Source organism: Chionomys nivalis, chromosome 18 (genome assembly GCF_950005125.1).
Source record: "Chionomys nivalis chromosome 18, mChiNiv1.1, whole genome shotgun sequence".
In the NCBI taxonomy this organism is placed as follows: domain Eukaryota; kingdom Metazoa; phylum Chordata; class Mammalia; order Rodentia; family Cricetidae; genus Chionomys; species Chionomys nivalis.
In genome coordinates this window covers 4,194,574-4,205,899 of record NC_080103.1, presented here as the reverse complement: position 1 = coordinate 4,205,899, position 11,326 = coordinate 4,194,574, and the positions used below count along the sequence as shown (strand labels likewise).

The 11,326-nt window shown below is 46.5% G+C and overlaps 1 protein-coding gene across 1 annotated transcript; it reads left to right on the top strand.

The window, feature by feature from the left end:
- Positions 1-9,806: 9,806 nt before the first annotated feature.
- On the top strand, positions 9,807-10,188 carry LOC130890068 (elongin-C-like). The gene has a single exon (XM_057794012.1). It carries the CDS (start codon positions 9,807-9,809, stop codon positions 10,143-10,145), a length of 339 nt encoding a protein of 112 aa, XP_057649995.1. The 3' UTR covers positions 10,146-10,188.
- Positions 10,189-11,326: the final 1,138 nt, after the last annotated feature.

Genomic DNA, 11,326 nt, shown 5'->3' with positions numbered 1-11,326 from the left:
CTACAGAGCTACGGAGAAACCTTGCTTTGAAAACAAATAAATAAAAAAGCATGAACATTTTTAGAAGACAACCAGAGGAAATTTGAAACTCTGAACCTCTGAAGTTATATCTGAAACCTGTTAATACTGGGCTACGAAGCCTGTCAATGAGGCACACCCATCTGTACTTTTTTTTTTTTTATTTATTATGTGTACAATATTCTGTCTGTGTGTATGCCTGCAGGCCAGAAGAGGGCACCAGACCCCATTACAGATGGTTGTGAGCCACCATGTGGTTGCTGGGAATTGAACTCAGGTCCTTTGGAAGAGCAGGCAATGCTCTTAACCGCTGAGCCATCTCTCCAGCCCCCCATCTGTACTTTTAACAGGAAACTAATGAGCTACCAAAGTACTCTGCCTTGGGGGCAGAGGAGAGCTCTTAAACTGGTAAACCTGACGGTACCCTAGTCATCAAACACCATCAGATCTGAGAGAGATAAATTTGAGCAGCAGTGAGGCAGCTTTCCAGCTATCTAGGCGGCAATCCCAAATCTCTCCATGGTCACTGGGGGACACGTCCCAGAGGCAGTGCTTGCCTCTAGCTGCTAAGCCAGGAGGCCTGACAGACTTCTCTGTGGAGCTGGAATTTGAGTAGATTTTGGCAGAGAAGGACAGTCGGTCCCGCATTGCTCCTCTTGCTCAGTCTGGACAGGATCTCGGCAGCAGTTTTCTGCTGCTTTATTGACTTTGCTACATTTATAAAGCAAGCTTGCAGGTAGAAGTTCTTCTGCTGTCCTGCTGCCATCCGTCCTCTTGGAGGAGAGGCAGGATGCTGCCAGGAGCTGGCGTGTCTGCTATCGTAGAAAGCTTTTTTTTTTTTTAATGCCATATTCTCATCTCTCTGAATGCGATGAAAGATAGGGTATAACTATCTGTTAGGTATATCTGAATTAGACAAATGTTGCTTAGGCTTAACTTTGGAAGCATATGTAAGTTAAATCTGGACAAACAGTTTGCCCAATCAGTTACAGCTAACCAGTGTTAGTAAAAGTAAGAAGATTAGAAGAAATATTCTTAAATTAGTCTTTGTGAGCCGGAATAGACCTTAGATAAGGAGAGACCATTGTCAGACTGTTTAGGCATCACCCAGCACTAGAAAATAAACAAAAAATGTTTCTTGGGATATGCAACTGCACACTTCTCCACATGTCTAGGCATTTCCGCTAAATAGAACGACGAAAAACAATCTGGAAGATAACGTGTAAAGGCTGCTGATAAAACAGGACACCCACAGTTTCCTATAAGAAAACAGGGCTCTAGGCCGGGCGGTGGTGGCGCACGCCTTTAATCCCAGCACTCGGGAGGCAGAGACAGGCGGATCTCTGTGAGTTCGAGACCAGCCTGGTCTATAAGAGCTAGTTCCAGGACAGGCTCCAAAACCACAGAGAAACCCTGTCTCAAAAAACCAAAACCAAAAAAAAAAAAAAAAAAAAAAAAAAAAGAAAACAGGGCTCTAGCCGGGCGGTGGTGGCGCACGCCTTTAATCCCAGCACTCGGGAGGCAGAGGCAGGCGGATCTCTGTGAGTTCGAGGCCAGCCTGGTCTACAAGAGCTAGTTCCAGGACAGGCACCAAAACCACAGAGAAACCCTGTCTCGAAAAACCAAAAAAAAAAAAAAAAAAAGAAAAAGAAAACAGGGCTCTGCCGGGCGGTGGTGCCGCACGCCTTTAATCCCAGCACTTGGGAGGCAGAGGCAGGCGGATCTCTGTGAGTTCAAGACCAGCCTGGTCTACAAGAGCTAGTTCCAGGACAGGCACCAAAGCTACAGAGAAACCCTGTCTCGAAAAACCAAAAAGAAAGAAAACGGGGCTCTGTGGTTGCTACCAGAAGAGATCACACTCCCCAAGAAGTCTTTCCAATGCCAGAATTTTCGTCACTTTTTGCCATGAAGGAAGAACAATGTCGATGGGAAATTAAGTGTCAGGTACGATGCCACACAGTTCAATTCCAGCACTTGGAGACAGAAGCAGGAGAATCTCTAAGAGCGCCAGGCCAGCCTGGGCTAAGTAGTAAGACCCTGTCAAAAACAACAACAAACCACCGCCGGGCTTAAACCCCTCCTTCTTTAAATTGAGTTTTGTTTCATTGTTGTTGTCTGTTTTGTTTTGTTTTTCAAGACAGGGTTTCTCTGTGTAGCCCTGGCTGTCTAGGAATAAAAACAACACAAGGCAAGGCGTGCACCAGCACCGTCCAGCTTGCCTTTTGTTGTTTTTACCAGGTGTTTTGTCAAAGTCACAAGGCAAGTCAATAAGGTAAGTAACTAATACAGTTGGTTCTGTAAGACAGAACCTCACTGATCAAAGGCTGGTCTGCAACATGTACTGATCCTCCTGCCTCAGTCTCCTGACTTCTGGGAGTTTTGTCATGAGCCACCATGATGAAGTTTATTTGTTTTTCATGTTAAGAGAGGATTTTCCCCTCTGGAGTGTATCTTTATCTAACTACACACATGCAAACATTTCATAAAGGATGCTTGTTTCAGAAGTGCTCCCAACTTTATTGAAGTATAATTGACAGACAATAATTATGACATAGTTTAATAATTTTGACATGCAATGTGAGGTTTTAAGATATGTAATCACTGTAAAACAATTATCAAGCTAATTAACTGTTGTTCAGTTATTTTTTCCAAACTGAAGCATTCCCTCCTGGAAGAAGGCTCCTTACTAAGGAGGAAGTAAATGAAATAAGACTCAGGCAATAAGCAAAGCTTGGAGTTCTCAGGAAGCTCCTGAAACTTAGGAGCTTCACAAAGCAGTATAAACAGTAGTGATGGGCAGAAGAGATTTGCAGACCTGCTGCATTGCCTGCAAGTTCTGCATGGAGTTCTAGGCATGCAACTGTCCCGAGTCCTCTCCCCAGCTGGTGGTGACTTTTAGTTCATGCAGCTGCCTTTGAATCACCCTCCCACCCCGCTTCTGTGACTATGGGCTCTCTTCCCTAGTTCTGTAAGTAACCTCAATAAAATAGACTTAACTTCTTTTTTTCTTTCTTTTTTGAGACAGGGTCTCACTTTGTAGCTCATGTTGACTTGACCTTGTTATGTAGAGCAGGCTAGCCTTGAACTCACAGAGATCCACTTGCTTCTGCTTCCCAATTATTAGGACTATAGGAATATACCGTTGTGCCTGGCAATTTCCTTTGTCCTTATTGCTAAATCTGCGGTGAACAAACACTTGTTTATGTCATTTGTTTGCATCTCTCCAGGAAAAGCCACACAACATGATCGGCACAATGGGCTGTGGTGAAGTGGTCGCAAAGCCCCTGCAGTGAGTGCTTGGGAAACTCTGGGATCTCTGCTAGCACCACGGCCAGCAGAATAATGCTGCGAGGGAAGGAAGCCGGCAGCTGGGTTCAGCACAGCTCAGCAGCTAGTGCCGGCTCACACTTCTGGAGTACAACTCCAACTAGTTTATTTTAGGCATATTTAAGTACAGCACGATTTGGTAAAAACTTATTTTGGTGATAATTAACTCGATCCCAAGTTCACCTGAATCCCAAAGCACACCTGAATCTCTTTGAGGAACAAAGTAAGCTAAATGCACATTAGATAGGACTACATCAAAACTCTGTGTAAGGTTCATGAAGATAGGTTCTATAGACAGATAAGAGTCTGGGATAAAAGTCTCTAGCCACGCAGACAGAGCAAAGGTCACCAGGGTACTGTCTATTCCCAGTCTTCTGGGCAGAAAAGGCGCTGCATTCCTTCCCCTGGAGGAATAACCCTGTGTGTTTAACATTTCAGGCTCCAGTGCTTCTCTGCGAGCACAAGGAGCTCTGTGTGTCCTGCAGGAAGATGTGGTTGAACCGTGTAAAGCTGGATCATCCCTGGAAGCACTCCACGTGTGCTCCCTTCCCTCACGAAGTGTGGAGTGCTGTGTCTATTGGCTGGAGTCAACGCTCCCTGAGTTAGGTGATAGAACAAGCGAGCAGCCGAGGTCGCCGAGAGGGGAGCACCGCTGTGGTGTGTGTGGGGTATCACCCAGTGCAATTGTTCTCTACGTAATATTCCTCCTTGATGAATGGGATGCCATGTGACTATGGTGACGCCCCAAACCATTAGTGAACTAGAGAATATATTACCACTCTAAAAGTAACATATGGTACAGGATGAGCACAGGCCTTGGCAGCAGTTGTGAGCAATAAGACATGCTATGTCACTTCAAAACCGGACAACGTGGTGGAGAAGACTGCCTGGTGAGTAAGGGTGTGTGCTGCTCTAGTGGGAGACACATGTTCTCTTCTATGCTGTAAGGTTTCGTCAGTTTGACACAGACCTACTCCTGTCTGGGAAGAGGGAATCTCACTGGAGAAACTACATCTATTATGTTGGCCTGTAGGCAAGGCTATGGGACATCGTCTTGATTTGTAATTGATATGGAAGGACCTGCTCACTGTGGGGTGCCAACCATTGGCAGTTGGTCTTGGGTGGTGTGAGAAAGAAGACTGGGCAAGCCTTGAGGAGCAAGCCAGTATTAGCGTTCTCCGTGGCCTCTGCTTCAGTTCCTGCCTTGGCTTCCCCTGAGAATGGATCGTAAGCCAAATAAACTCTTCCTCCCCAAGTTGCTTTTGCTCATGATCGTAGTTATAGTAATAGAAAGTGTGGTGGTTTGAAAGAAAATGGCCCTATAGGGAATGGTGCTATTAGGAAGTGTGACCCTGTTGGAGGAAGGGTGTCACTGGGGCTGGGCTCTGAGGTTTCCAATGCTCAAGCCCGGCCCGGTGTCGCGCTCTCTCCCCGCTGTCTGCTGATCCAGTTGTAGAACTCTCAGCTGCTTTTCTAGCACTGTGTCTGCTGCTGCCACCAAGCTTCCTGCCACACACATGCACACACTTAAAACAAACCAGAAACAGGGCTGGGGGATGGCTTAGTGGTAAAGAGCTCTTGCGGAGGACCCGGGTTCAGTTCCCAACACCCATGCGGTGGGTGGATCACAATTACCTCCAGCTCAAGTTCCAGGGGATCTGATACCCTCTTCTGACATCTGCAGGCTCCTGCATGCATGTGGTGTGATACATACACTCAGGGACATACATACAATAAAATAAACAGATATAAAAAAGAGAAGAGGAGGCTGGGCAGTGGTGGCGCACGCCTTTAATCCCAGCACCCGGGAGGCAGAGGCAGGAGGATCTCTGTGAGGTTGAAGCCAGCCTGGTCGACAAGAGCGATTTCCAGGACAGCTAGGGCTGCGACACAGAGAAACCCTGTCTCAAAAAACAAAAACAAAAACAAAAGAGAGAGAGATAGAGAAGAAGAAAAGGAAAAAGACATCTGTACTCCCAGATGAAGACGTTAATGTGCTCCTGTGTAAGGGAGGTTTACAACAGGAAAGAACCATCAGATGCTGTCCCCTGCCTTAGCCTCTGACATGGCAGGAAGTGCGTGGGGCGGGGGGGCACACAGCATGAGATGCTGTGTGCCATGCCTTACAGCCAGCAGGATGCAAGGGGCAGAGAATGCCATTTAAGCTTGTGCTGAACAGCCTTTCCTGGGACTTCAAACTAGGAACTCAGAAAGAACCAGATACTGAGTATCTTGGCTGTGGTTTGTCAGTTTGACACAATGTAGAGTTATCTGTGACAGGAACCTCAACTGAGAAAACGTCTCGTCTGACTCAGCTCTATGCTGACCTTGACTATCCGCCCCCTGCAAATCGTATATATGATGCTGTACTTCCTAATAACCCTGCTCGGCACAGCCACCAGCCACGGAAGAGCTCCTGCTTGGCACAGCCACCAGCCACGGAAGAGCTCCTTCTCGGCACAGTCACCAGCCAGGGAAGATCTGCTGGTCCCGGCTATTGCTTTTGTCTTCTTTATTTCTTATATCCAGTCTTCCCACTCAACACCTCGCCATTCAGGGACCGTTATTCCTGCAGGCTCAGGTCAGTTCAGCCCCCTGTGGGGGATGCCATCCCTGGGAAGTGTCCTGGCTGTGTGAGAAAGCTGATTAAGCAAGCCATGAGGAGCAAGCCAGTAAACAGCGTTCCTCTGTTGTTTCTGCTTCAGCCCCTCACTCCAGACTCCTGCTTGAGTCGCAGCCCTGACTTCCCCACGGATGGACTGTGACACAGAAGTGTGAGCCAATAGAACCTCTGCTTCCCATGAGGCTTTGGTCCTGGTGTTTTATTACCGCAACGGTAACCTAACTAAGATGTCGAGGAAGAAGAGAATATGGTAGAGACGAGTTGTTTCAACTTCTCAGGGCTTAGCTCTAATACAGAGTAAGACACATTCATGGCTCAGCTTGCGATGGGGCATGAGTAGTGGTCCAGTACTGTGATAAGCAGGGAAGTCTCGGCTCTGAGCTGCTTGGGCTAAAACAACTTAAAGAAGCACTGGGAGAGCTCCCGTGACCTGGGCCATGAGGCTGTGGGACATGGATGTGACCCGCTGAGCCATGTCACCAGGTCCCACTTGCTTGTTTCTTTTTCTGAGATGGCCACTGTGGCAGTAGCCCTGGCTGGCTTGGCGTTCCATTTGCCTCTGCCTCTTGAGTGCTGGAATTAAAGTTTTGTGTCGCTTTCAGAAAGAAAAACTAATGTATAGCAATCGGAGGGATTAGAGAGGGGCCACTCAGACAAGGTTCTGTCTGGCTCACCAGAAGGAAATGTGATGTCAAGCTGGAGGACCTACGCAGTGGGCGGGGGTGGGGCATAGAGTCAAAGTCACTGGATGACTTACAACCTGCACAGCAGTTCACGGGTGGGTGAACAAGACAGCACAGAGCAGGGCTGCAGAGACACTCGGCAGTTAGAGCACCTGGGTTTGCTTTCCAGAACCCACAAGGTGGCTCCCAATCCTCCACTACTCCGCTTCCAGGGCATCCAATGCCCCTCAGAGCGCTGAAGGCCCCAGTCACGTATGTGGTACAGGTACATAATGCAGGCAGAACACTCATACACATAAAATAAATTCATCCTTAAAAAAGAAAGCTGTACAGGTAAAAATGATTAAGCATGGGCCATCAAGATGGCTCCATGGGACTCAGTGGTTAAGAGCACTGCCTGCTCTTCTGAAGGTCCTGAGTTCAATTCCCAGCAGCCACGTGGTGGCTGACAACCAGCAGTAATGAGATCTGGTGCCCTCTTCTGTCCTGTAGGCATAGGTGCAGGCAGAATACTGTATAAATAAATAAATAAATCTTTTTTTAAAAATGGCTCCGTGGGCAAAGAATTTGCTTCACAGCCCAACAACTTGAGTTCTATCACTGGTGAAACGAGAGCCCCGACGCCAGAGTGTCCTGCACATAGGCACTATGGTATGGGTGTGCCCCACACACGCATCACAAACACACACACAGGCACAAACACACACTCAGTAAAAAGTAAAGACTTCGCCTGGGGGCTAAAGAGATGAATTGGAGGATAGGGAACCATACAGCTCTTGCAAAGGACCCTAATTCGATGTCCAGCACCCACATCAGTGATGTAACTGAGCACCAGGGCCCAGCGCTTCCGACTGCCTCCAGCAGCTGCACTCCTGTGTACCTACCCCTACACAGTTGAAATAAGATGAATCTTAAAAACATAAAGAAAGGTTTAGCTTGTGTTAGGACTGGACCACTATCACCCCAGTGCATGCAGCATGTATACTTCTTCCTTGCAAGAAAGCATGCGAGCCAGGTGCGGTGGTGCAGCCTTTAGTCCCAGCACTAGGGAGGCAGAAGCAGGCAAATGTTTGAGTTCGAGGCCAGTCTGGTCTATAGCGTGAGTTCCAGGACAGCCAGGGCTACACAGAGAAACCCTGTCTTGAAAAACTAAAGACCAAAAGCAAGCAAACAAACCAAAAAGCATATGGGTTGGGGTAGGGGTGCCCTAGTAGTTAAGGGTACATGCTGCCCTTCCAGAGAATCCAGGTTCAGGCTCTTACAATGAGTTGTATAGCTGTGGCCTCCGTGAGCATAAAATACATACAGTATGCTGTACACATAAAATAATAACAAAAATAAAACCCAGAAAACGATATAAAATAAAGCAGAAGTGATTCTTTGAAGAAGAATGTATAGTGGGGGGCTGGAGAAATGGCTCAGAGGTTAAGAGCACTGGCTGCTCTTCCAGAGGTTCTGAGTTCAATTCCTAGCAACCATATGGTGTGGCTCACAACCACTTATAATGAGATTTGGTGTCCTCTTCTGGTCTGCAGGCATACATGCAGGCAGAACACTGTATATATAATAAATAAACCTTAAAATAAAATAAAATTAAGAAAAAGTATAGTGGGGATGAAGATTGTCTGCTCGACTAAGACCTTTCCAGCCACCAGGTGGCGCTGCCGGAAAGCGAAGGGCCACAGAGGAGCGGGCCAGAGACGAAAACGGGGGGGGGGGGGGGGGGGGGGGGGGGGGTGTTCCAGAGACAAGCCCTGCAGCCTGGGTTAGGTCTGCGCACTGCAGTCTGGATTAGGTATGCACGTCTGAGCTGAGCAGTCCAAGCCAGCCTTGTGGAGACCATCAGAGAGGAAAGATGTGCAGTGGCCTTTTAGCAGAAGGAGCAGGCCAGATGGCTTGTGGAAAATGTCTATGGATTATGGAAGCTAGGTTGGACCCAGCATTGTAGGCTGCTCATTCGTTCCTGGCCGCCCAGACTTGAATAATCACACAGAAACTGTATTATTAACGCTGCTTGGTCAATAGCTTAGACATATTTTTAGCTAGATCAAAGGTGTGTATCACCATGACCAGCAAAACATTTCTTTATGTTGAAAGGTCTGAACTTTCCGTGTTTAACAGCTGGGCCCGAGTTTCAGTTTCCTAAAAGGACAGCAAGGGAGATGACACACACCAGTGCTGAGTCAGCCCCCACAGTACCTCAAGCACTGACCAAAGGGACAGCTCCTGTTGTCTCCTGAAAACACACCCCAGCTTGCCCAAGTATGCCCAATATGGTAAAACCATAACCTCAGCCAATTAAAATGCAGCTATCAGCCGGCATAACCGATTATATCTGAGATGACCTAACTGTCCCCGAAACTCCCATTAACTGTGCTTCAAAGGAGCCTTCACGCCCTTCTCGTGGCTGTCACCATTTTGACAGGTGAACAAGCCTGCCTGTATTGCTCTTACATAATACCTGAGTGTAGGCTCTTCCTTCAGTGTTTCCTCGGACCCAACACTGTGACTCTATCTCTTCAGCGTCTTACGGATTTGGTAAAACCTTTGGAAGAGCAGAACAGTGGTGACGACACTGTGTGAGTGGGGAACGAAGCTGTTGGGTGCGAGTGGTGCCGGAGAAGGCTGCGGCCCTGTGAGCTGTCGACCAAGGGGCCCTGAGGTTGTTTGCATACATACAGGTAGGTAACAGTAGTACACAAGAAATAAAAACCAAAATGCCTCTCAGTATTTGTCTTCATAGTTTACTGTTCCTGTCAGCCTCTTTCCTTTCTTTTTGGTTTTGCTGAGAGTTTTTATTTTGTTTGTATTTTTATTTTGTTTTGTTTGTTTGTTTTTTGGTTGGTTGGTTGGTTGGTTGGTTGGTTGGTTTTTTGATACAGGGATTCTTTGTGGAGACCTGACTGTCCTGGAATTCACTCTGTAGACCAGGCTGGCCTCAAACTCACAGAGATCCACCTGCCTCTGCCTCCTGAGTACTGGGACTAAATATGTGTGCCACCACTGCCTAGCTTTTTTTTAACTTAAAATTTTATTTTTGAGGCGAGAACAACAACACACTTCCTCCAGACGGAGCTGTGAGCCAACTGCGTCTCGGCCTCGCCAGGAAACTGCTGAAGTTCCTGTGGGGTCAAGTAGAATTCTGTAAGAACATAATGGATGGAGAAGAGAAAACCTGTGGTGGCTGTGAAGGCCCTGACGCCATGTACGTCAAATTAATATCTTCTGATGGCCATGAATTTATTGTAAAAAGAGAACATGCATTAACATCAGGAACAATAAAGGCCATGTTGAGTGGACCAGGTCAATTTGCCGAAAATGAAACCAATGAGGTCAATTTTAGAGCAATCCCTTCGCACGTGCTCTCAAAAGTGTGCATGTACTTTACCTACAAGGTCCGCTACACTAACAGCTCCACCAAGATTCCTGAATTCCCAATTGCACCTGAAATAGCTCTGGAACTGCTCATGGCTGCGAACTTCCTAGATTGTTAAATAAAATAAATTATAATAAACTGTTAATTTTTTCAGTATTTAATACCTGTAGTTGAGTTAGTAATTTTTCACATATAGCATGTTGCCTTATGAACTCCAAAGTTAATTGCTGAGCAGATTCCTTCTGTCATTTGCATAGCAGAGTTGAAATTTGTTTGCTACATCAACAAGTTAAGGACGTTACAAGCCAAGAAATAAACAAATAATGCCAGTTTGTAGGTGGTTTGCTTTCTCCTTTGGATGTGACCTTTACAATAATAAGTAACATAGCAAATCCTGGAGTACGCGTAAATGAGCATATTCTACAGGTGAATACAGGGGCTAAGTATTTTTATGTTTTTAGTGTTTGTTTAAGAACCAGTTCTGCGGGCGGTGGTGGCGCACGCCTTTAATCCCAGCACTTGGGAGGCAGAGGCAGGCGGATCTCTGTGAGTTCAAGACTAGCCTGGTCTACAAGAGCTAGTTCCAGGACAGGCTCCAAAACCACAGAGAAACCCTGCCTCAAAAAAGCAAAAAAAAAAAAAAAAAAAAAAAAAAGAACCAGTTCTGATCTTAACAGCCACTGGGCATTACTAGAGTTATGCAAATAATTACATGAGAAAAACATGTTTATAAGCCGGGTGGTGGTGGCACACGCCTTTAATCCCAGCACTTGGGAGGCAGAGGCAGGCGGATCTCTGTGAGTTCGAGACCAGCCTGGTCTACAAGAGCTAGTTCCACGACAGGCTCCAAAACCACAGAGAAACCCTGTCTCAAAAAAAACAAAACAAACAAACAACAAAAAAAAAAACAAAAAAACCATGTTTATAACTTAGCTAAACCTTGATTTCTGTAACTCAAAGAATAAGAGTTGAAATTTCTTATGTGTTTTTTGATAAACTGCAGTATTGTTTAATTGCAAAAAAAAATTATTTTTGAAAAATTATTTGTCGTATGGGTTCTTTTTCTGCATGTGTGTATGTGTGCTACATGTGTGCCTGGTAGCCTCAGAAGTCAAGAGTCTGTTGGTTCCTTGGGGCTAGAGCTCTGGGTTGCTCAATGGGTGTTAGGAACCTAACCCAGGTCCTCTGGAAGAGCAGCCAGTGCTCTTAACACTGACTTATCTCTCCAGCCCCAAGAAACTTATTTTTGGGGGGATGAGAGGTGTCCTACAGAGACTCCTAATGTGTCAAGCTCCTGGG

Coding starts and splice junctions, on each gene's coding strand:
- LOC130890068 (XM_057794012.1), top strand. CDS start 9,807: ATGGATGGAGAAGAGAAAACCTGTGGTGGCTGTGAAGGCCCTGACGCC.